The sequence below is a fragment of the Anopheles stephensi genome, chromosome 2 (assembly GCF_013141755.1).
Source record: "Anopheles stephensi strain Indian chromosome 2, UCI_ANSTEP_V1.0, whole genome shotgun sequence".
NCBI classification, from domain to species: Eukaryota; Metazoa; Arthropoda; class Insecta; order Diptera; family Culicidae; genus Anopheles; species Anopheles stephensi.
The window spans coordinates 14,418,961-14,442,464 of record NC_050202.1 but is presented as its reverse complement, the minus strand read 5'-3'; the positions used below and the strand labels follow the sequence as shown (position 1 = coordinate 14,442,464).

The 23,504-nt window shown below is 42.5% G+C and overlaps 2 protein-coding genes across 3 annotated transcripts in view; one reads left to right on the top strand and one right to left on the bottom strand.

Moving 5' to 3' along the window:
- LOC118504164 (gamma-aminobutyric acid receptor alpha-like) overlaps positions 1-21,397 on the top strand; it is a 55,270-nt gene extending 33,873 nt beyond the window's left edge. Inside the window, exons 5-10 of the mRNA XM_036038299.1 lie at positions 713-780; positions 3,577-3,797; positions 9,983-10,065; positions 14,433-14,699; positions 19,528-19,669; positions 19,739-21,397. Of these exons, the coding sequence (XP_035894192.1) occupies positions 713-780; positions 3,577-3,797; positions 9,983-10,065; positions 14,433-14,699; positions 19,528-19,669; positions 19,739-20,675 (1,718 nt within the window). The 3' untranslated portion in view covers positions 20,676-21,397. The remainder of the gene's footprint in view (positions 1-712; positions 781-3,576; positions 3,798-9,982; positions 10,066-14,432; positions 14,700-19,527; positions 19,670-19,738) is intronic.
- A 624-nt stretch (positions 21,398-22,021) lies between these two features.
- LOC118504165 (glycerol-3-phosphate phosphatase-like) lies at positions 22,022-23,403 on the bottom strand. 2 transcript variants are annotated; one of them, XM_036038301.1, is made up of 3 exons: positions 23,266-23,403; positions 22,923-23,199; positions 22,022-22,860 (listed from the first exon to the last, which is right to left on the bottom strand). In XM_036038301.1, the coding sequence occupies exons 1-3, from the start codon at positions 23,283-23,285 to the stop codon at positions 22,198-22,200; spliced, it is 960 nt and encodes a 319-aa protein (XP_035894194.1). In that variant the 5' UTR covers positions 23,286-23,403; the 3' UTR covers positions 22,022-22,197. The 2 variants fall into 2 exon arrangements, with proteins under 2 accessions (XP_035894194.1, XP_035894195.1); XM_036038302.1 differs by having other exon boundaries at positions 23,262-23,360.
- Positions 23,404-23,504: the final 101 nt, after the last annotated feature.

Here is a 23,504-nt window from a genome sequence, read left to right as displayed (position 1 = left end):
GCTTCGTTATGTACATCAAATTAATATTGAATTCAGTGATTTCGGTTTGATTTAAGGTTAACAGAGCCTGAAAGTATGCACTCACCATCAATAAGATCATTTTCTAAAGTTAACGAAATGTCGGGAGAAAATTAAGATTCTTGTAAAGTTTTTTTATCCAAATTGACTCTGCAAGTTGCCCAGCTGGCACTCAGGTATTAGAGCTTTAAACAGAAATTGCATACCTTTAGGTGCTTTCACTCAAAACTCAATCTAGTAATAAGAATTCCTAACGATCTTGAAATTAAAGCAACTCAAATCCTGTTATTCACACAAAACAAACCACCGGAAAAGTTCATGAATTGTGCACACGGTGAACTGAACATTCACGCCGACAGGAAACTTAGCAACGATCAACTTACAGCAAGCTTATTAATTGTGTCATTAGCAAGCTCAATCCCTGACATTCCTCTCCACTTACCGGGTGCGAGGGTAGAAGTAGATTGGTTACAAATTAGTTTCCCTCACAACCGATCAAATCAATCACATCGCTCGGAAATTCACGGGAACTCCACCCCATCCCCTGCTGGCAGTCGTAATCCTGCCAATATAACTTTGTACCGTACCTGTACACCGCGATAAGCTGCTGTGCAGATGAATGACTTATTAACTTTCATCATATTGTATTTTGACTGCTTCCGCTGCTGCTGTTTTTTCCCCCTTCTCTCGTAAGGACCGCCGGCAATCATCGAGGTCGATATTATGGTGCGCAGCATGGGGCCAATCTCCGAGGTGGATATGGTAAGTGATAACCGATCATTTATTGCCGTGATAGCCGGAGATATTGACCAGCAAACTTTTATCCTGAAACACACACACAAACACACTCTCTTGAACGACCAAGAGTGAAGGGAAAAGGTAAATGGAAATTCTTTTTTTCCATGCTCATTCCTTCCATTCTTACAACATCGCTACTGAACCGCGGAACAAACACCAGTGAATTTGTAATGCTGAAAGGTGCAAAAACGGACCAACAAACATGCGGGAAAATGGGAAAATCGCTCCCACAAACGCACACACGCACACGCATCGTCACAAGATGAATGATGAACGGTTTTCGTGGAAAATGAGGAAACTTTCGGCCGCGTGAGACGAGGAGCGAGCGAGAAGCGATGATGATGATGATACTGTTTTTCCTTTGGCATTTAGCACCGACGTGTGTAACGTGCGTTGATTAAACGGTTTTGGGTTTGCGTCGTATGAAGTTGTTCGCAAGAAAAAGTTGTTCGGTTGGAATCGGATGCGAAAAACCACATGAAAGTGGACTGAAGAGAAGGATTGTTAGCAGCACAGCCATTTTGTCTAACCGAGGAAGGAAACATGGACCGTCGTCGAGGTTTTTGAGCCCTCTGGACCTTTTGCGCCGTTTGTGGTCAGTGTGGCTCAATGTACGTGTGCTGCTTTAAAATACTTCCAACGGGGTTTTGTTTTGTATGCCATGCTGTGCTTTATTTGTTTGCTTAGTTGCTTATTTATGTTTGACTCGTCCATCTTTGACTCCATTCTGATTGCTTTAGGGCATTTTGTTACAATATTATTTTTAAGGGTATATCCTGCTTTTACTCTCATCTTGTCTTTATTTTGAGCTTAAGATTAAAGAGTTTCAAATTTTCTGCAGGAACTCCTGGTACGTCCCAAGTGAAAGAACTTGAATTCTAACACCATAGCACCGATAGTTTGACAGTAGGAGAAATTGTCTCCCATAAAGCAGCATCCATGAGCACACAGAAGATCAAATAACCGGGAAACCCTCATCTGCATAGTTGCCATGCCATAGTTCGGTGTTTGGCGGTGGGTCTTCGGGAACTTTCTTTCGAGAGTTCACTCTTCACATAGTTCGGGAAGATTCTTAACGTTTCTTCTCCCGTTTTTGGCTACAAAACATTGATCCTACCAGCTTGTAAACAGCCCGCAAGAAAAGCTAGAAGGAAGACTCTGCTTTCTTCCTCCCGAAAGGTGGTTTAGAAGAAAATGGTTCCTTACCAGCTACAGTACATTATAATCAACAATGTGTAACATAACATCTCAATTCGCCGGATTTTTCATCTCTTTTGTGTGTGTCTGTGTTATAAAGTGGAAAGCGAAGGAAGGGTAGAGAAGATCCTCACCGCCTTATTGTTGTGTGAGGTCGCAAAGAGGGCCTCAGATTATTAATATAGTGCTCACGAGTGAAGGTGCAAGGAGTTTATCGGAACGTAGCGGCAGAGCTTTACTGTTGCGGTTCATTCAACACGGCCCGATTTGAAACGTTTTGTCCCTTCGGTGAATGTAAGCGCACAAGAAGTAGAATATTGATTTATGTTGTGGTGGTAGCTGCTTTTTGTCGCGTCTCCCCTTGTTATTGTTGGCACTTACGATGGAGCTCTGCATTCGGTTCTGTCTGTCTGTCGCGCGTGTTGTTGTGTTCAAGTTCAGGTAAACCGACCGACCGGGACGAAGCAGTTTTTTTGTGTGGTAAAAACATATCGGAACAGTGATAGCGCTTGCCCTTTTGTAGCCGCTGTATAGTCGCGTTGTCAATGACTTCAAAAGCATATTTCTTGATTGATAGTGTATTGATAGCAGTCGTTTGTGGATGGTGTTTTCCTTTCTTATGTCGGTTGATCAGCAAAGAGACGATAAGCTTTGCTCACATATTGGGATAAATGACGTACAATACATTGCAATACATTGTCATGTTTTCAATGTTATAAAAACGAGTAAAACATTTTCAAAATATTAAGAATTGAAGAAATATTTTCATTCCAACAAATAACAGAGTAGCTTGAAAAACACACTCAATCTTCAATAGATTTCGTTCCGTAAATTCGTGATTAAATTTTTACAGCGCCTGAAAGTATGCAATTTTCAAAAACTTTTTCATGAAAACTTTTCAAATCTTCAAATGTATTGTGAAATTGTTGTTAAGTACTTGAATAATACAATTTTAGTGTATCAATTTTAGGAGAAAAATACACATGTCGTCTTCGAATATGGTGTCTTAGGATAGGAAAACTGAAAAAATACCTTCAAAACCAATTTTGTAAAAAAGAATATTCTCAGATAATGATAAAGCCGTAATTTATAAGATAAGAACATATTTTAAGTGAATATAATTCTTAGAATCCGTTAAAGAAGCAATCAAAATCGGCTTGGCTACTCGAGAAACCGATTGCCTCGAAGGGGCCTACCGGTCGATTTGAAAAATAAATAAATTGCATACCTTCAGGCTTGCTCGAATCAAACAATTCTACCTGTAGCAATTAGTTGAAGTATCTATTAGTTTTCGCTAATTTAAAGTGTCATCACGCTGAATAGCTTTGAGGAGCCCTCACAAAAAAGAAATGGTAGGAGAAGAAACAGAGTAAAATAGTTATTGTTAAGAATTTATATGGGAAGATCTTCTTCTGACCACCGACTTAGAACGAATACGATTCTTATTTTGCAAATTTTCCTACTACAATCCTTTCGAATAATTGTGGTGCACTCAGATTGTTGAAGCATGTTGCTCACTCTTCTGATTTAGTTTTCCATTTTCTTTTCTTCACATTCCCACAGACGTACTCGATGGATTGCTACTTCCGGCAGTCGTGGGTCGATCGGCGGTTAGCATTCAGCGGTGCCCAGGACACGTTAGCACTCAGCATTTCCATGCTCGGGCGCATCTGGAAGCCGGATACGTACTTCTACAATGGCAAGCAAAGCTATCTGCATACCATCACGACGCCGAACAAGTTCGTGCGCCTCTACCAGGACGGGCGCGTGCTCTACTCGAGTCGGTAAGTAAGCTCGGGCCAGCGATACCACGCCACGGTGTTCGGTAGAAAAACTAGGGAGGAAAAATCTTACCCACACACGGGTGTCGAAGTTTCAGCTCGACTCGTTTGCGTTGGCGAGCATCGTCGAGGGCAAATGGATGGCTATTAATTTACCTGCCGGTACCGGGTTTGAACTAATCGCACAGCTGTTGAGCGTTATACTAATTGATGAAGTGTGAAGATTTTTCTTGCACTTGACCCTCGGAACCGTCGCCCAGGGGTGATGGTGAAATATATCAACCTGTCAGTGGAAATCATTGTTTTAGAAGCGCTAATGGGGTGTGAGTGGGTTGAAATGCTTTTATTTGAGAATAATGTAAGTAACTGGCTTGATATGAGCAGCACAGGACGTGATTTTATCATTGGGATGATAGTTTACATTTTGGGATTTATTTTATTTCCTGAAATTTATATGTACTTTGAAAACATTGAAAAAAAATTTAAACAATAATTTTAACACATAGAAAAGCGATAGAAAACTTTGGAACAAAAAATATAAAAAAGTAAAATTAAACCCCTAAATTTAGGCAATAGAATTTTCTTTACGTAAAACGAGATATTCGATGCTATCAATGGATTGAAGGCTTGTTGTGAATACCTTACCCAAAAAGATTTTTTCATTAATTTCAAATTATGTTTCAAAATCATAAATAATAATAATTTTATTAACAGTCATTAAAGGAAAGATTTTGTTTTTAGCTAAAGAAGCCAAAAAGTGTGCAATGCTTTGTTGAGTTCGATGCTCATCAAATATTACAAACATTGCAGGCCCGCATCCCTTTTGTTCTTTCTTCTTAAAAATTCTCAGAAATGAAATACGTAAATCAATATCCTTATCTTTACCATAGCCAGTAAATGTAAGACAAATTCATTGGTTATTAATTTTACGACATTAATCTTATTACCAGCCAATCATAATCTATCGGTATGCTCGTCATTCGGTCGGGGCTGTGATTGATTCAATTTGATTTTCGCGATAAAAAAATGCAACCATCTCTACTTCCATCATACGACCAACTGTAAGTCGGATGAAATATCATAACCAATATTCGTTTTTCGTCAATTAGCGACAACCAACTGGTGGTCACTTTCATCTTGCTGCCGTTCGTCTTCCACTCGATTCTGAGTGCTTTTTTTGGGGTGAACATTTCTCTACGAAACTGTGCTGTTTTTCACTTGTTAGAGCTCACTCGATCTCAACGCATCGGTGAAAGCAACCGAACGGACGACCGGTTTGCTACCATCATCCCAAGTGTCAACGGAAAAACCCATCAGTTTTCCATTAATTGACTCTCGTCCGCTTCGTGTGGTCTTTGGTTCGGTGCTCCTCCCCACCCGAAACCCCACGAACCGGACCGAATCGGGCAACCGAAGGAGGGAGAAAATCAACAGCCGAGGACACGCACTTTCATCGTTTCGGATTTCTATTAATGTACTGTCGGAGGGCGATATCTGAGACGCGTTAAAATGGCAAAATTTGCGAACGCTTGTACTGCGGCTGGGTAAAAAATTGAAACAAAACCGAACGACCAGAGTCGAAAAAAGCGTCGAGCAAACTTGTACAGGATATTCGAATAACGAATGAGGCAAACAACGAAAAGCTCATCACTCGGGAGCTAATCGAAAAGTACACTGGAGGAGAATGGGAAAAATCGTGACGGGAATAGAAAGCAGGCATTGGATGCTCGAGCTCGGGTGCGCGGTAGTGATAAAGCAAATAGAGAAACAATATTTGACCAGCGGTGAAGTGTGCGCTGGGCCTAACGCAACAACCTTATCCGCGGTCGATTAGACGAAAGATCACAAGCGGAATGTTTCAACGCACACTGTGGAACAATGATTTGACAAATCGATGAATGTGGTAATGGAGTGTTTTTGGAATGCTTTTACAAAAATATTTCCAAAAGGATTCATCAGGCTATGAGATGCGAATGACAGCCAAAAAAGAGACTAAACTTATCAGAATAATTGCCTACATTCAGGGGCACACATTTCAATACGGAAAAGTAACCTAATATTTTTTACGCCTAAAGGTATGCAATTAGGTGTTTTCTGCGGTTTTGATAAGTTTTTGACATTTTGAAACTTCTTTAAGTTGATTAATAATAACTATCAAAGGCTTTCTTAACAACCTCACTAATTTATGATAAATGATGATTGCTTCTGTGTGCCATAATACAGCCGTCTGCTTCAAAACCATAACCCACCATCCCCATTCGGACGTTGTCGGTGGTCATTTCGCTTCGTTTAAATGATCGCTTACTTACTTCCGAATCTCGGTTTATCCCCACTAAACCAAGCTACAGTATTCTGTTTTTCGATGTATCGAAACCGTTCGTGCATTCGCCCAACCCTTGCTTCAGTCCCGTGTTTGCGAACTCTCGCCGGCGATGGAAGGAGCGCAATGGGTTAGCAAATAGACGAGAAGAGGATGAAAAAACGGCAACCTCCAGTGGCAATAGGAAAGTGGCAGGAAATGCGAACGCCAAACGCAAACCCAATCAAATTCACTCCGGGCGTTTGTTTGCCCGCTGTCGAAGTGCGGATCGGAATTCATCAATAATCGGTAAACTTTCTAGGTTGTGGTGTTTTGTTTGAACGTTCGCGGCGGCAAAGCGAACGGGCAGGAGGTGTGAAAATGGTGCTAGACAAATCGTCTCTCGATTCGCTGTGGTTCGTTGTGGTGGTGGCCAGTTGTCGGTCACGCCAGTACAGCTCAACTATCGACTGCCATAGTTATAACCATTCGCCCGGTAAGAACGCAACAAGGAGTCACCAGCGCCTAGTTACTTTTGACATGCGCTATTGCCCAACGGGTGCTCCATCCAGTGAACATCGAAACGCGCAATGGAGGAACCGACATGCACCGAATGAAATCGATTGTTTGAGAAAGTTGTTCCTTTTCTCGCGAGTTTTTGATGCCGCCTGTTTGATGTGCGGGCCTTTCCTCGTGCTGTTTGAATAGCAAAAGTGCTCCATAAATAATGATAAAGTTTGATCGGATCGGTAAAAGGTTACGGGGTCGAGCTGCAACTGCAACACGGTTTTTGCATATGGTTCATTTACTTTGTGTTTAGTTTTAAAGTGTCGGTTAGATGGGAAATGCATGTGCAACATATAGTGACCCCAACCGTAACATAGAGCGATTGAACTTTATGCGACGAGCATAATTAAACGTAATGCGAAGACAATCAATTGGAGGTTAATTGTTTGTAATTGCGTTTTCTCTAACGCATCTAATATAGTACTTTGGGGCTACTTGGAGCGGTCCGGTTGGACGATGCGGATCGTCTCCCCGTACGCAGGACGAAGGGCCTGACTAAGGGGTATATGTTAGTAATCCCTTAGAATTTGAAGTATCATAGCCTTACCGAAATATAAAACTTTTATAAAAGACCATTATCATAGCTTTTTGATTTTTATCGGAAAAAAATTGATTTGAGAATTTTTTAGCTAAACTTTTAAGAGTTCTTGTTGTATAGACTTTTATTGATTTCTATTTATTTTATTTAAACTTTTTCAACTGGGACGCCCCGATAGGCAAGGCGAAAGCAGCGCCGGTCTTCAGATCTCAGGACCAATGTACAAATCCCATCCAAATTCATACTTTTTGAAAACTTTTAGGCGTTTAACGATAACTGATTGGCTATGTGAACCTTGTAAAATTATTTTACCATGTTTTCTTTACTCCGTCCTCTAAGAATGCAGTATTAATATTATATTATTTGTTGCCATTTTTATTTCATTGTTTCAAAGAATATTCCTATCTTGATGATATAAGAAAAGGATTAATAAATAATTCCGTATAGAAATACACAGCGCTCTACAAATGGCTGTTACGCTCATTATCATTGTCCTTTCCATGTTCCGGTACCAAAAGGATGCGCATAAATGCTCCACATTTACATTTGTAGTCGATACTTACCTACAATGATTGTACCTCCCTTTACTGCATTCCCTGCCAAACGATATCGATTGGCAGGACGGAAACGACCCACGCCTAGCCCCGCCAGGTGAGAAAAACACACTCATACTTACCTGCGGTGCGGTTTAAATCCTTCGTTAAATACCACCAAATTGCATGCCGAACGAGCGAGTTTGATCAAACCATCTAATGGGCCACGATGGCCCCTTTTCGGTCTACAGCTGCCGACCAACCCGACGCGAAAGCGAACGCGCCGCAGTTAATATTGCTCCAGGGATTAATTTGGTGGACTGTGCGGGGAATTGAATTTCATTGCCGTGCCGCTTTGGAGTGGTTCAACGTGTGCAATTGGACCTTAGTGATGCTCCGGGTTTGAAGGTCAGGTAATGAGGCGATACTGGGCGATACTACATTTTGTCGAACACAAGTGCTTTCGTTTCGTTGGCAATGGTTTAATTTTAGCAAACGAATGAGTGCGATGAGGCTGTGGCGGTGTGTGCTTCGGGAGCCTGTTGAATGCGTATAATGCTGGAGTTTAATTTGATACGGTTGGAATTGTGGGCTACGGAGGAGTGAGAACTATTTTTATTACCTTACCAGGTAACTGGTTTAAAAATGTTATGTATTTAAATGAAATCTACTTATATTTGTTTTGTTATTTTATTTTATTCAATTAAACATAGTCCTATCTTTCTTAACTAGCTAAATATCCTATAAAAAGGACAAAAAGTCAGCGAGTAATAAATTTACTCAAATGTGTAGAGCGGATTGCATACCTTTAGGGGAAGTCTCGTTTAAAAAGTTTTGCACTTTTATCCCAGAGCTGTGACATTTGAGTTTTGTGTCTTTATTATAAGCGTTTTTATTGAGTTTATGATAACTAAGACTTCTAATTATCTTCATAAAGTTACAACTTTCTTATCTTATTCGCTTAGCAAGTCACTACGCGGTCTTAATCAGCAGCAACAATCCACACTATTGCACTGTTGCCTATAAATCAATTTGGACCTCTTACGCTCTCTACAGTCATGGTAAAGGCCTAAAACGACTTTCCGAGCTGGGACTTGGGACAGGACTAGCACACCAACAATGACAGACAGTTTTACTTTTGATCCATGATACGTTCCAAGATAATTCCAACATCATTGACCTCTCCCAATATTGATATGATCCCAACAAGATAATCCCAACATTGATTCAAGAACTTTGACATCAAGAGATATTGGACGACTTTAAGGGACCACGAACGATTCTCTGTACATCATTCCAAATCAGATCAGTGATCAGTGTAAATCGGTCGCTGAAGTTATCACCATCAATTCGGTTTTCATACCGTTAATAGCCCAGGGTTTCTAGGAATCGAAAGCCACAAACCATTGATGTGTAAGTCATCAGTGTATGTTACGAATTCGATGGACTGAGAAGAATGTCCTAGAAATTTACTCCACCGAGTTTCTAAAGACCTTTTTAGTTTTCTAAATAGAGCGAATGGAACTTATGATAAATACTACTTAATGCCTCGAAAGCATACTCTATCACTTCAAACAATGTATTATTTTCTCACCAAGTATTATTACCAACAAAGCTAGTCATATTTCGTTGCTTAGCAAAAAGGCTCTTGTTATACAACAATTAAAATGCGTATTAGTTCCGTACCGTCAAGGTTACCAAAAGACGCTAGCCAAACAAGCAACAGAAAGCTTTCCTGTGCACATCTCGCGTCTCAAGTGAAGCCAATTTGAAGTTAGAATTTTCATCTTCCGCAACAGCATCTCATCGCAAGTCAAATTGGCTGGCCGTGCTTCGTTGTTCCGAGCTGAGCTATTGTAGCTCGTCGGTTTCACTAGTTCCGGTTCGGTCTTCTTCCATTCGCTCCACTGTTAAGTTCCTTTGAATTGAGTTAAGATCCTAGCCCACGTCCCGTCGGTGTCTTCCATCGTCCATCGCGCGAGATATAGAGATCTGCACACTGGACCAAATTGGCAATTATCGTTCCATTAGTTCCATTTTGTCGTGGCAGTCTCGGGATCCATGTCCCGATGTCTGGTGCATCTTATTTAAAGCAAACTGTTGGCATCTTTCTCTCAGTATGTACTAAGGACCATGTTTGTGTTGACCGGCTGTGTGTGGTTAGGATTTTTCCGTCTCCGATTCGATTAACTCAGCTGCCATTATGATTGTGATACATTTCATCTGCTGTTTATCTGGCTTTCCTTTGCAGACTCACCATTAAGGCCGGCTGCCCGATGAACCTGGAGGACTTCCCGATGGATACACAGCGCTGTCCGCTGAAGTTTGGCTCGTGTAAGTAATGTTTGCAAAAATGCTGAGCCTGCCCTCCTGCCCCACCAATTATTGGATTGTGTTTCGTTGTACTACAAATTGCCCCGAACATGTACTGCAAGCAGTCTCTCAAGCCTGTTACTAATACGGTTTGGAACATCTGTTCACGTTCCCGCGTGCTGCTGCTGGTGGGTTCAATTTGTTTTCCGTTAGATTTAAATCCCAAAGCCATCGTCCCGGAAAGTTGATCGATTGTGGTTGCGGTTGTTGCGGGACAAACATACACGGTATTGACGACGTGGCCAATCCTCGATACCACTTCCAATCACATGTCACCGATATGGAAGCTTTAGGGCGTAACATAAAAGCAAAAACAAGGAAAAACAACACTCGAATTTTGATTACCTGGTCGTTACCTGTTGTGGCGTACCACGGAGCCGGGGTTGGCCGTTTCCATTCCATTTAGTTTTCCCGACGACGTGTGTTTGCCACCTAATGTACGCGCGAGATCGTTGAAGCATCTCGGCAATCACAGGAAACCAAACCCGGGTTACCCCTAGCAACCGGAAGCCAATAAATCTCACCTTCGTCAGTACAACTAAGTAAGGCTGGCGTGCTCTTTATACACACACCGACATAAACAAAACCCCGATTCCGGATGTGGTATGATTTTTCCGGGTTTGTAAACTTTTACTACGCGCCTCATCTCCTACGCTCGAGGTTCAAAAGGTGAGCTGAAGCTGCCGGTCGGGTGGCCGACAGGTGACAGCCGAGAATGCACAAGTGGGTAAGAAAAGTGCAAAACAACCCGTTTGAAATAGCAGAAGAAAAAAACAGGCGAGCAAACGTGCCCGCCCGCCGGAAGTCGACTGCAACGAACCGGAACGCGTGTGTTCCAATTCGAATAAAATTGTTGTTTTTGCCGTCCACATACAAACACACACACACACACTTGGGGAAAACTATCGGATTGCAACTAGAGCTTGGAGTTGGTGGAAAACGGTGGCGTCGAGTGGAAAACACCGGTGACGTGTGCTTTGCCAAACAAGCACGAGTGAAAAACTTTCCCACCGAACGCTCACGCTCGAACTTTGTGCATATTTTTGTATGTGTACCTGATCGGGCGTATGTGTGCGTGTGTACGTTCCCTGGGATGATTTGTCTAGTAACTGCAACGATGGTTTATTTCGTTGAATGCACTTTCCTTCCCATCGCATTTTCACTTAGCAGAAATGGATTCACCGTACGCGTTTGTGTGTGTGTGTGTGTATTTGGGAAAACCTGCTTAAGGAAGTGGTTTCACCAGAAGGAAGTAATACCGCGTGCAGGTGGACGACGAATGTTTGGGAAAACTATTGCTTCACGCCAGGATACGGTTAACCATAAGTAATTTACATATCTGCATTTGTAAGTGTGTCTGTGTGTGCGCGCTTTACTCTAGCACGAAGATTTGATTTACATTTAGTGCGTGTTTAATTTGAAGATTTCCGGAAGGCAGGTAAAATGTTGTGCGTCAATTCATTCAGTTATTTCTTTATTGCCGCAATCTTAAACGGCTATGTTTCGTTTTTCTACGAGATAAGAACTATCGAAACAAAAATACGAAAATAAAGTTTTTTTACCATCGAAAAGACCGAATTTACATCAAGAATGGAAGAGTCAATATTAAAGATTGAATTTTGAATGATTTATAAAACACATAATTGCATACTTTTAGGCGTAAGATTAGCCCCCTTGCACACTCTCACACTGCTCACTGAGCTCAGAAATTGTACTGGAAATACGAATTGCAGTTGCTCTCGATGGGATGAGATACAGCTAAGCTGGAGATTTTTCTTAAAATAAGAAATTTTTCTGTATAAGAGTGCCAAAACTAGGAATTAAAGACTCGATCACAAGCTGAAATTCAAGCAACATGTTGATAAAATTATAGCCAAAAGGTTTCTTCGATACATTATACGAGTAGAATGTGCTTTCAGGAATCCAAATATTCCTTTTAATCTGCCTATCGTTCCCGCATTTGTCCCCTCGCTAATGTACCTAAATATTACCTTTTCTCTTATTTACACTCAAATTTAGTATAAAAAAAATTCTCATTTTAAGCCTTAAAGGTTGAAATAACGACAGAAATTGTTCAAAGTTTCTTGGGTAAAGTTTCTATTCTTTCATCAATAATCCAAGAATCAATGTAAAATGTTATTAAGCACAGATGACACAAATAAATAATACTGTTGTGGCCTTTAACTCAACACCGTCCGCGGGAAAGATTCAAGAGAGTGTAAAAATGGCACATTTCCATTGCCGTCAGTTGAGAGATGGAAAGCCGATTTTCCACCACCCAATACTTCACGCAACCATCAGCCCAAATTCACACTTCTGCTATCTGTCGTTTCCACCACAGCGAGCCCTTTCTGCTCACTGCTTTACAAGCTTTACGTTGTTTTCATGAATATTCAACGCATCCAGCTGAGGGAGCGCGCGCGAATGCTGCTCTGGCTACCCCGAAACTTTCTTCACGCAAAACGGGGACGCCCGGAAACGCTGCATTTGCCATTGATATGCTTTTGCAAAACTTTCACTGCACTTTTGCGATGCGATGCTCGTTCCCATTCTGACGATGATTTTCGGCGTGGCGAGAAATTATATTCACTGCCCGGAAATTCACATTCGTAGGCACTTTAACTCGTGTTTCAGCCTCGGCGTACCACTTTGAGTGGTAGTCGAGATTTGTGTTGGTGTGTCCGACAGCCCAACATCAACCGACACTCGCAGCATAAACTTACCAGATCGTGTACGGTACAGCTTAGTGACGTTTCTTACCGAGCGACACGCGTTATCTTGCCTCCCGAGACTGTGAGCTGGCTTCACAGCTCATGCTGCACCACAGAGTGTGGATGCAGTGTGAATGTAGTGATTAGATCTTTAAGTGGATTTGCATACAAATGAAGAGAATAGTTGATTATGAGCGGGCGTCGTCCACGATTTATGTCGGCGCTCGGTCTGCCGCCGCGTTACGACTGCCTACGATGATTAAATTCTTATAAAACGGGTCCGAACGGGCGGATTGAAATTTGCACCACCCTCGATTGCAAACCCTGGGCTCGGTTGAGATGGCGTCCGACCCAGCATAAAATGGCTCGGCGGCTAATTGAATCAAAACGTTCGAATCAAATCCATTGCGCCTGCTGGTGAAGTAAATCATACACCATCCTTTAATCGAAAGCTGGCGAAGGAGATTATGAACATAACTATTGTACACTTGTTATAATAGGTGCATCATATAGAGCCTTTGCATCATACAAATGCATCATCTGAGGAAAAAGGCTAGATTTAAATTTAAATTTATTTAGTCAGGTTGGACTATTGGGGAATGCTGAAAGAGAGAGAGAGAGAGAGAGAGAGAGAGAGAAAATTATTCAATTGCAATTTTCCAGAACTATTTTTTCATATTGATGTTTGGCTACGAATAACTTATTACAACTTACTTACTTACGAAACTCATTAAAAAAAATATTTATAAAAAAATAATTTTAAAAATATAATAACGAAGAGACCCTACAGAGATCAACATCCTGGATACCGGATCTGTAGATCCTTGAAACCGAATCCCAAGATCCTGGCTTCGGAATATCTATCTATTTTGAATTGAAGATCCCCAGGCTAAAATCTTCAAGATCCTAGATCCCAAGATCCGGGATCTGGGATGTTGTGGGCCGAGATCTGGGGATTTGGGATCTGAAGATTCGGCATCTTGGGATCCGAAATCTTGGAATCAGGCGGCTGTTTTTGGCGACCTGTAGTGCCTATTAGTAATGTCTGTTCCCGGGATGAACTTGGCAGATTCGTTTCTTTCCTCATAAGGAACGACAGGAACTATTTTCGAAATTTTTAGTAAGTTCACTCCTGACTGCATTCCCTTTCCATACCAGTTTCAATACTAATTATATTTTTATTTAAAAATTACACCTTGAGATCGAAGAGTATTGAATGCATTAAATCTATCACATTTTTAAATTCGAATAAAGATTCTAGGAATTGAAAATAAATCCGGCATTCCGGAAGCAAACTGGCAATCACAGCTATCTATGCGCCCGGAATACATCCGGGAATAAGCAGGAACGCCCTCACGGAACTGGCACACCATTTTTGCTTCTTTCGTTAATTACATTAAAGATGTGCAGCCTAATGAGTAGTTTCGTCCTGACGATTACGTCCGAATTATCCGCCAAATGGGAAAAGACTAATTACATGGCAGTATCGTCAGCAGCCTCCCGATATCTTCTTGCCTACCGACGACTACCTACATCCTCTATGTCCCTCAAGAGACTTACTGGTTCGCTTTTTACGCTTTTTCTCCATTTTCGTTTCCGGAACACCCACCGTCACAGTCGGCTACACCACGAACGATGTCCTGTATCGGTGGAACAGTGGCCGGACGGCCGTTTCCATCGCTGACGACATGAAGCTGTCCCAGTTCGATCTGGTCGAATGGCCGGCCGGAAACGTGACGGACCGGGTGGTGCACAACACGCCCAGCGCCGGTGCGACCGTCCTGAACGGGATGAACAACGCCGATCTGGAGCTGGGCCTAGGGCTTGATGGAGGCGTCGGCCGTACGACGACCGGTGGCGAAGGCAACGGCAAGCTGTACATGTGTAAGTATGCGATATGGAAAGCGTGTGTATGTGTGTGCTCCACATGGTCAGAAGACGACCATGCACCTTGGTCAAAACTTTTTGGCTAAAATGAATCCACCAAAGGGACCGATAAGACCGATGTCGGTAGCTTTCACCACAGGACCATCTCAAGTTATTTTACATAATTCCATCTAGCTTTATCCCACACGCGCGCTCGCACACACTCGGCCGTCCGTCAAACTCCCGGACGAGCGGAGATTAAATTTTTTAATTACTTTCTGCATGGAATCTTCATTATGCCAGACGATGGGCTCCGATAATGGGTTGTGGATATCGCTGCAGACGGGCAAAGATGCGCTCATACCGCTCAAAGAGAATATACTAATCTAAATTGTCGAACAAATCTCCGCTAAGTGGTGAGGATTATTATCTTTATCTTAGTGGGAGAAAGTGGAGAGACGGCGAGGATGCACCGGAAAACGGAACGATCGCGCTCATCGCACGCTTCAAACATGTGTTTCACTCGTAACTTTTAAATGCATTTTCGGCGATTGAAACCATTATTTTTGGGTCTGTATGATACCTTTAAGGGTTTTTCAAAGTAGCAAAAGTTTTGTTCAACAGAATTAGCAGTGTTTGAACATAACGGCTCCATTTAAATGATTGTGGTTGGCGACAGAGCGATCTTCCGGATCGGTACATGTATACGCCTAAAAGTATGAATTTTTTTGTATTTTGTCAGTAATCTGTTGTCAGCGAGTGTTTCGATTCGTCTTTGAATCAGAATACCCCCGAGAATACCCACGAAAAAGAGGAAATGAATCGGTATAGAGATTTTAATCTGTAACTCACTCTTAAAGGATTCACAAAATACTAATGTACTATGCGATTACTTTTTACTTATCCTATGTGTTGAACGTTTTTTTCTGATAATTATTGGTTTTATCTCTTGATTTCTTAACGGTTTGCCGTATAAATAATTAAGTGCTAATTTGCGTAACTTTTTTAAACATATTTTTTATTCACTCCCATACATCATTTACATTTGAGTTCTAAATAGAGACTGACTTTAATCTTTTTTCCGCAACTTGAGCCTTACACGGTTACACGGAACGCTATTGGTATGACTCCACAACAGCGATCGACTTAGGTGTTAGGGGATCTGCGATAACATTTCCGGTTAAAGTTGTGTTGGGAGAGACGTTGCGCTGAATTTCCGGATGAAGGTGTGGAGTTCGCTAACCTTACTTTGTCCATTGAAGATTAGGGTTCGTCTGGGCGGAAGTTTCAAGATCAAACTTCCGATTGCTGGTGTTGCTTGCAGGTTGTTTCATGTAACGTAACTCTATGAATTTCCTTGTCGACGTTTTTTTGACGGTGTCCCATAAAATTATATTTGCGCCGACAGATTTTTGACCGTTTCTCAAACATGTTTGAATGTGTGTTAACATTTTTCAAGAAACACTTGTTCTTTTTCAAATCAAACAAAACATTTTCTAGTCAAACAATTTGGATTTGGTATAGAATTACAAGCCTGTTTATTATTTTTGTACATTTTTAAATATAATATAAAAAGGACAGACAACTTGACCTTTAACGGCAGTCAGCTCGTGATAAAGTCTTCTGGATTATTTCTTGAAAGTGAAGCTAGATCTTACAGGTTGTGTGAGCTGAGTCCGAAAACAGTGAGTCATAAGAAAGTGAAGCGTGAACAGCGAGACGGTTAGTTTAATGAAGACTTAATTTGAACGATTTTAAGTCTGATCATAATTGTCTGTCACAGAATTTTAAAATTCGTACACAATCAATTTGATTTAAATTAGGTGTGCTAGTAGAGTTGTAATTATGTTTTTCTAATTTAATGTTTTCCTCAATAGTTTTTTTTTCTCATCGAGAAAATTGCACAATTGAAGTTGTACAACGTTTAATATAAATCAATCCTACTCAGACTGTAGTTTATCCTAGCTCCATAACTCTGTAGTCTTCAAGACGGTACTATTAACAATTGTAAGCCACCAACAAAAACAAAACAAACAAACACATTGTTTGATAGCACCGTTGTTCGCAATCGTATCAGTGTTTTGCTAGCTTAGCACGATGCTACGGCCGGCTTCCCGTACGCTCCGGCTCAAGGTTATTATCTTCAACTTCCGGACGGTGATATAATTCAATTCCGGTTTTTTATCCGCCCCAAAACGATGGTGCCATTTTGCTGCTTCCTTCCTGGTCGTTGTCTCTCTCACGCAACTCGGAAGAGTGTCTTCGCTCGAAAGTTCCGCCGGCTTCCAACCGCTAAGATAAACATCCCTGCAGACAATAAATACCAAATAAAAGAAGAAAAAAGCTACAAGACGCTGAAAACAGCTGATTCCCGGTAACATGGGACGGGAAACGCGAAAGAATGCCCGACGTGAGTGGATCAATTTCACCGTGTAAAAAGGATAAATCTCGTTAGGAATCAATTTAGCTTTGTCAAGCTGGGAGATGCGGCCCCGTTGCTGTGGCAGAAAACATTTTCGCGTTCGCTTTCGCTTCCAGCGCGATGTGGGTTTTTTTTTTGGTGTGGCTGCGAGCGAGCAGATTATCGCTCCGTGGCGGTAGTCGGGTGGAATTTGACTATGTTTCGTGGAAATAGTGCAGGAGGTTAGTGTGGTTTGGAGCCTTTGCTGGAAGGAGCAATAAATAGTTTGCATGGTTTAGCGAACAACTTGATGATCGATGTTAGGAGCTTCGGGTATCTTGGCTTCACGAGCTTAATAAATCCTCTATACATAGTGAGCTCCAGCAATGTCTTTCATCCCTGCGAACGGTTCTGATTAAATGAGCTGATTCAAATGGTACACTGGAAAAGTACAAATCTCCAACTGAGATTTTGTTTTCCGTAACCGATTTCAAGCAATTACACTCGGTGAACCTTGCTACTACCCGTAGATTATGCCCTTGACATATTATTTATCTTCAGTTTGTAAACTCTTTTTTGTTTTCTCCCCCATAAGCCTTTCAACTTAAACGGGGGCTTATGAGGTTTGTCCACCACACTAAACATGCGAGGAGGCTGACGGTGAAGAGGATGATGATGAGGATGATGCTGGTGAACATTTTATTATCCACAGCGACAATTGTTCACCGGAAAAGCTGTGGTTGACATATTCATGCCGCTCAAGTACGTATTTGAATTGCCTGCATCGTTGTCCATCGTTGTTTGATTCGATCGGTCTCGGGAGCTGGGACATGCTTGTCGACGGGTTTGGTATTTGCTTTAAAAAAAGAGTGAGAAAAATTTGAAGTTGTTGAAATAATTTCATCTCCAAACAACACGTCCACGATCGTTTGTCACATACTGCTGTACTAGGTAACGGTTCCCAAATTCTTGATTGATTGGGAAATTCACAGGAAATTCTCATCAGCCAAACAATCAAGACTGCTAAGTAAACATTACAATAATTGATAGAAGCAAACAAACACCACGCTGGCAGAGTGCTCACAATCACCTTCAATATACGCTTCTCTGATAGCTACCCTATCTGCAACAGCTACCCCCAAATAGAAATTTTTATTTGAAAATCATTTTTTGGATTTCAACTTTAAAATTTTAGGAAAAGAATAAAGACCGTTTTACGCTTTTTTCTGGCAACTGCTTCATTGCCCGTTGATTAAACATTATACATCCGGGGCCGGATGTAACACATGCCAGCATGGAATTAACGCCAGTAGCAAACCAAGCGTTACACGGTGCGAATGATCATTAAAATTTCTCTTTCGTACGGCGTTTTGGTGGGAATGTTGTTCGGAAGTAAGTCGTTACCCTGAATGGAAGAATTTGTGAGCAATTCCACCTTCACTGGGTGCCTGATACGTTGATGGTAGTAATTCTTTATTGTTGGGGAATGATGATATTTCAATTACAGGAAATATATTCAAGTATTTGATTTTAAATAGACTTTATAAAGTAAAATCTACCACCATGTTTAGAAACGAAAACGGACTCCTGTAAACTCAATATAAAGACAGTAATTGATAGCATTAAATATTTCTTAAATGTTCTAAAATCGTACTGAAATCAGATGCTTTGAAGAATAATAGGAAAACTCCAAATATTTATGGAAAATAGTTAAAAAACTATTGTGCGAATTCATAACTACCTGGAAAACCCGTATAAATCTATGGGACTAAGCCTAACATATCTGAGAAAGCTGGTGAAAAAACTTAAAGAACCCTGTAATGGATTCCAACTCTCGCCTGAAAGTATGCAACGTATTTTCAAATCTTCTCAAGGCTTTAAAAACGATTAGCATCATCGTTTGCATGCTTTAATGATCTGAACAAAAGGGAACTTACAAGCAGCATGGATGTTAAATACTTATTAACAATAAATTCAAGCTTCAAAGTCCCCCAACAATAAATATAGGGATCTGTGAAGTAAAACCTCTTTAAGAACTCAAGTGAATATCCGTGCGTTGTCTTGTGCTCTACCACAACCAGGGCTGCCACCCATCCCTCAAATGTACTCGTTCGATTATTACCCCTCTTTATTGACGTAGGAATATTAATACGCCGATAAATGGGGAATCATCTATTCAAATACAAAGCGCCCGAACGGCCCCAAAAACCCCAAAACACGAGTTCGCAAGCGATGGGACCATCGTCCTGACAAAAGCACGACATATTGTTATTCATGATTTTGGTTGGGGTTAGAAAGGGGAATTGGATTTTTCAGAGTGGTGGGGGTGAAAGCGCTTACCAGGATGTGGGGGAGATTGACTCAAAATTGATGCTAAATGTGGGAGACTGGAGGCTAAAGGATGATGCTGATAAGAAGGGTTGATTGTGATTTACATCGTTTCAGCGGAATATTCGATGCTGCTGGTGAGCTTCCATCTTCAGCGGCATATGGGCAACTTCCTGATACAAGTGTACGGTCCGTGCGTGCTGCTGGTCGTCCTGTCCTGGGTTTCCTTTTGGTTGAACCGCGAAGCGACAGCCGATCGGTAAGTATCCGGGTGCCGGGTTTGTCCTTTTTGAATCGCTTCGTTTACGCTCCCCTTCTCTCCGTGCAGAGTTTCGCTTGGCATCACCACCGTACTGACGATGACGTTCCTGGGTCTGGAGGCACGCACGGACCTGCCGAAGGTGCCCTACCCGACCGCGCTCGACTTTTTCGTGTTCCTTTCGTTTGCGTTCATTTTCGCAACGATCATCCAGTTCGCGATCGTACACTACTTCACCAAGTACGGTTCGGGCGAGTGTTACTTCAGCGTGGACGAGCTGACGTCCAGCTCGGACGAGGACGATAGCGATCGGGAGGTGACCGATCGCAACGGACCTGGTTCCTCCTCTGCCAGTCAGCATCACTCCATCAACATCGGCCCATCCACGTCCAGCCGGTGTGTTGGCAAGCGTTGCTCGGCCATCACCTCCATCAGCGGTGCTCAGGGTAGTGCTTCGACCGATTCGCGTATCATCGAGGTCATACCGCTGTCCGTGTGTTCCTTCCCGCTGACACCGATGCGCAAAACGCCCAAATCATCCTGGACGGATGTTTCGTGCTTCGGGGGCGGTCCGTGTGGTATCGAGGACCCCGCGAGCGATCCACACGCTGGCAGTGGTTCCTCCACGGTGGACCGGGTGGGTGCGTACGGAGCTTCCATCGATACTGCCACTACCTCGTCCTCGTTTACGTCCACACCGACCACGGCCACGACGTCCCTGGGTGGCAAAGCGCGTCGCCGATCCGGTACGTCCGCACACCGAACCGGGACGACCCCGCATCTTACCATCAATGCACCGTTGACGGCGTCGGAAGTACTCGGTGCCAATGGGCATCGAACGCGACGGCGCAGGAAACGAGCGCCCCGCTTCAACTCGGTCTCCAAGATCGATCGTGCCTCGCGCATCTTCTTCCCACTGCTGTTCCTGGCCATCAATGTGTTCTACTGGTATCTGTATCTGTCGCGCAGTGAGCGATTACCACAGCAGCACCACAAGGCCGGTTAGAGAATTTGTAAAAACCAACCAAGGCTGCCGATAAGAGCAAAAGCACGTAAGAAAAAAAGTTGACGAAGCCAAAAACTAACCCAAATAAGGTAATGTAGTGTCTGTTTGATCTGTGCCCTCCAACGAACGGCCACTCAAAACGTTGTAAAACAAGTCAGTAGTAACAGTAGCAAGGAAGCGAACAAACAAATTGAGCAACAGTTTGCTAGAGCTAAGCGCGACATAGCGTTTCTAACATTAGGTAAGGCGACTCAACCGTTACGTAGGTGTAGTGAATGTAACAATTGCTAACCAATTGCATGTGCCAATGTGAACAGAACATGTTGAGGAAGTAAATGGAAGAACTAGCAGCTACTATATTCAATTGTCAGTCAAAAATTCGCGTTGGGACCAGATGCGCTTACTAGAAAGAATTGATTAGCGAATGGGGGGGGATGGGTATAAGGGGAACTTGAACGAAGGGTATATTTTGTCATGCCCTGCGCTTTGCGGGATCCCGGATGTAGAACGTGCGAATAGGGGGGAGTTTTCTGGTCAATTTATCTGGCAATCGCTCCACGATTGGAAGGGTTGGCGGACGGGGTGCGCCGCAGTACCCAGTTGATAGCAAAGCAAAAGCGTTACCACTAGCAGAGATTTAAGGCAAATTCTTAACAGATTGCCCAATAGTAAACGATGTTGGATGTGTGTCGGCAGTAGTGAAATAAAACCAATAGTGTTCATTGTGTATGCGATGTTTGCTGTCGTCCGAAAATTTGGTCTCATTTCAGAGCATTGAAAGGATAAATTCTGGTGGAAGCATCAACTCCATCTTTATTTGACTAATCAAGCTTATGCTGGTCGTCTGAACGGCCTCAAACAGATTTTACCGGCTAGGTTGTCCGGTGTCGTTCTCATGATATGAACGGGCCCAACGGAGTTCCAGACATTTGAGGCTAGAGATCCTTCTTCTTCTCGAAAGTTTCTGAGTGGAATTCATCAGGTTTGGATAGAGTCTATGTCTCAAAGGTGTACGTGAGTATATCAAATATCAACATCAATACGAATTATGTTAAGATCAGTGTTGGTTGGCAAGGAAGCTGCTCGATCTTTAGGTAAGTTGCTGCTAAAAAGGAGAGCATAAAATCATGTCTTGGTCATCAACGCATTCCAGGAGTTGGATGAACCTATAGAAGATGGTACTCGAAGTTTCCACCTCAGAGTCTCGAATGTGGGATCCACCTCAGAGTCTCGGATGAAAATCTCTCTCGAGCATCACACTGAAAAGCTTACTAGCATTGACGGAAGTTTAAGCATAGTGACTTGATCTTTTGAAATATCTTTGAAATATTGTCATTAAATGCAAATTTATTATTCCATACCATCAAATGGTGTAATGTCTTTTTATTGGAGCATTTGCTCAAAACAAAACTCACCAAGCACACTTATTGAGGTAGCGCTTTAACAGAGCACTTTCGCGAAACCATCGTCCGACAATGGTTTCGCCTACTTTAAGCTTAGCTTAGCTGAAACAAAAAGCCACTTACAAATACGGCAGCAAATCTCCCAACTTTGCAAGATACACGTCCGGCACTTGTGCCTTCAGCTCCGGATCACCGGACACCGCATATCTTTCGATGTCCGCCGCATTATGTATACCCGTTTCGACCAGCAGCGTCTGAAAGTCGCAATTCGTTCCGAGCAAAATGTCCGTATTGCACCGGTCACCAATCATGAGCGTTCGTGCCGGATCCACATCGTACTCCTTGCGGATGATCTCACAAATGTGTGGATTGGGTTTACCCATTACGATCGGATCCCGTTCCGCGCATGTTACCACGGCCTTCACAATACTGCCCGTACCGGGGATAACCCGGTCCGGCATCGGGAACCGTTCATCCGTGTTCGTGCCGATGAAGATAACGTCCGGATTGTTAAGGTACGACGCAGCCTTCATCATCTTCACGAAGCTAAAATGCTCATCGAACCCAACAATAACCGCACCGACGTCCGGGTCCGGCACAAAACTGGCAACCGTGTCGGCCAGCGTGCCCTGGAGCGTATCGGGACCGATGCCAATGTGCCGTATACCGACCGCGTCCAGCTCTTTGGTGATTCCCGTCGAGCCGATAACGTACACGGTTTTCGAGAATCCCACATTCTTCAGGTACTGTGCGGCTAGGTATGCCGTGGAAATTATGTTATCCTAAAATGTAAAGAAAATCTGTTTAATTTCCTTATCAAACGTACTGCACAAAAGCTACTTACGATAGTGACGTTAAAACCTAACTTTACGGCTTTCTCCACGAATTCGGGTCGTGTTTTTGTGGAATTGTTGGTCACGAAGAACAGCTTCTTGCCGTTCGCGATGAATCGATTAATCACATCCGGCGCACCGGGCAACGGATTGTTGTCCACCCAAATCACACCATCGCAATCCGTGAGCACCGTGTCGAACGAATCGATCCATTGTTTTATCTCGGCCGGTGAAAGGGAAGCCAGATTCTTACCACTGTACTTGGACATTCTGGACAGCAGATGGAAGCTAAAATGAGCAAAAGGGTGTTAAATATGGTGCTCACTGGCCCTGTTACATTGTCTAAATACTTACGACCGTGTTAAAATAGACATAAAACACAAACTAGACGGTTAATCAAGCCGGGCCAGAAGCTAAAAGCCCGTCGTCGAGAAGCAAACAAATTAACTTGTGCAACAAACCTGACATTGAACAATGTCAAGCTCAAATGTCAACGAAACGATCGCACAAATTCAATCAAAACATTTAAAAAAATATTTTAACACAGCAAATATAATAAAAAAAATATAACAAGATTTATCACCAACATGAAT

Bases quoted from the DNA above. Each gene is read 5' to 3' on its own strand.
- LOC118504165 (XM_036038301.1), bottom strand. From the start codon at position 23,285: ATGTCTATTTTAACACGGTC. The intron at 23,200-23,265 runs GTAAGTATTTAG...TGCTCATTTTAG, and splicing joins ATGTCTATTTTAACACGGTC to CTTCCATCTGCTGTCCAGAA. The intron at 22,861-22,922 runs GTAAGTAGCTTT...TTTACATTTTAG, and splicing joins TAGGTTTTAACGTCACTATC to GATAACATAATTTCCACGGC.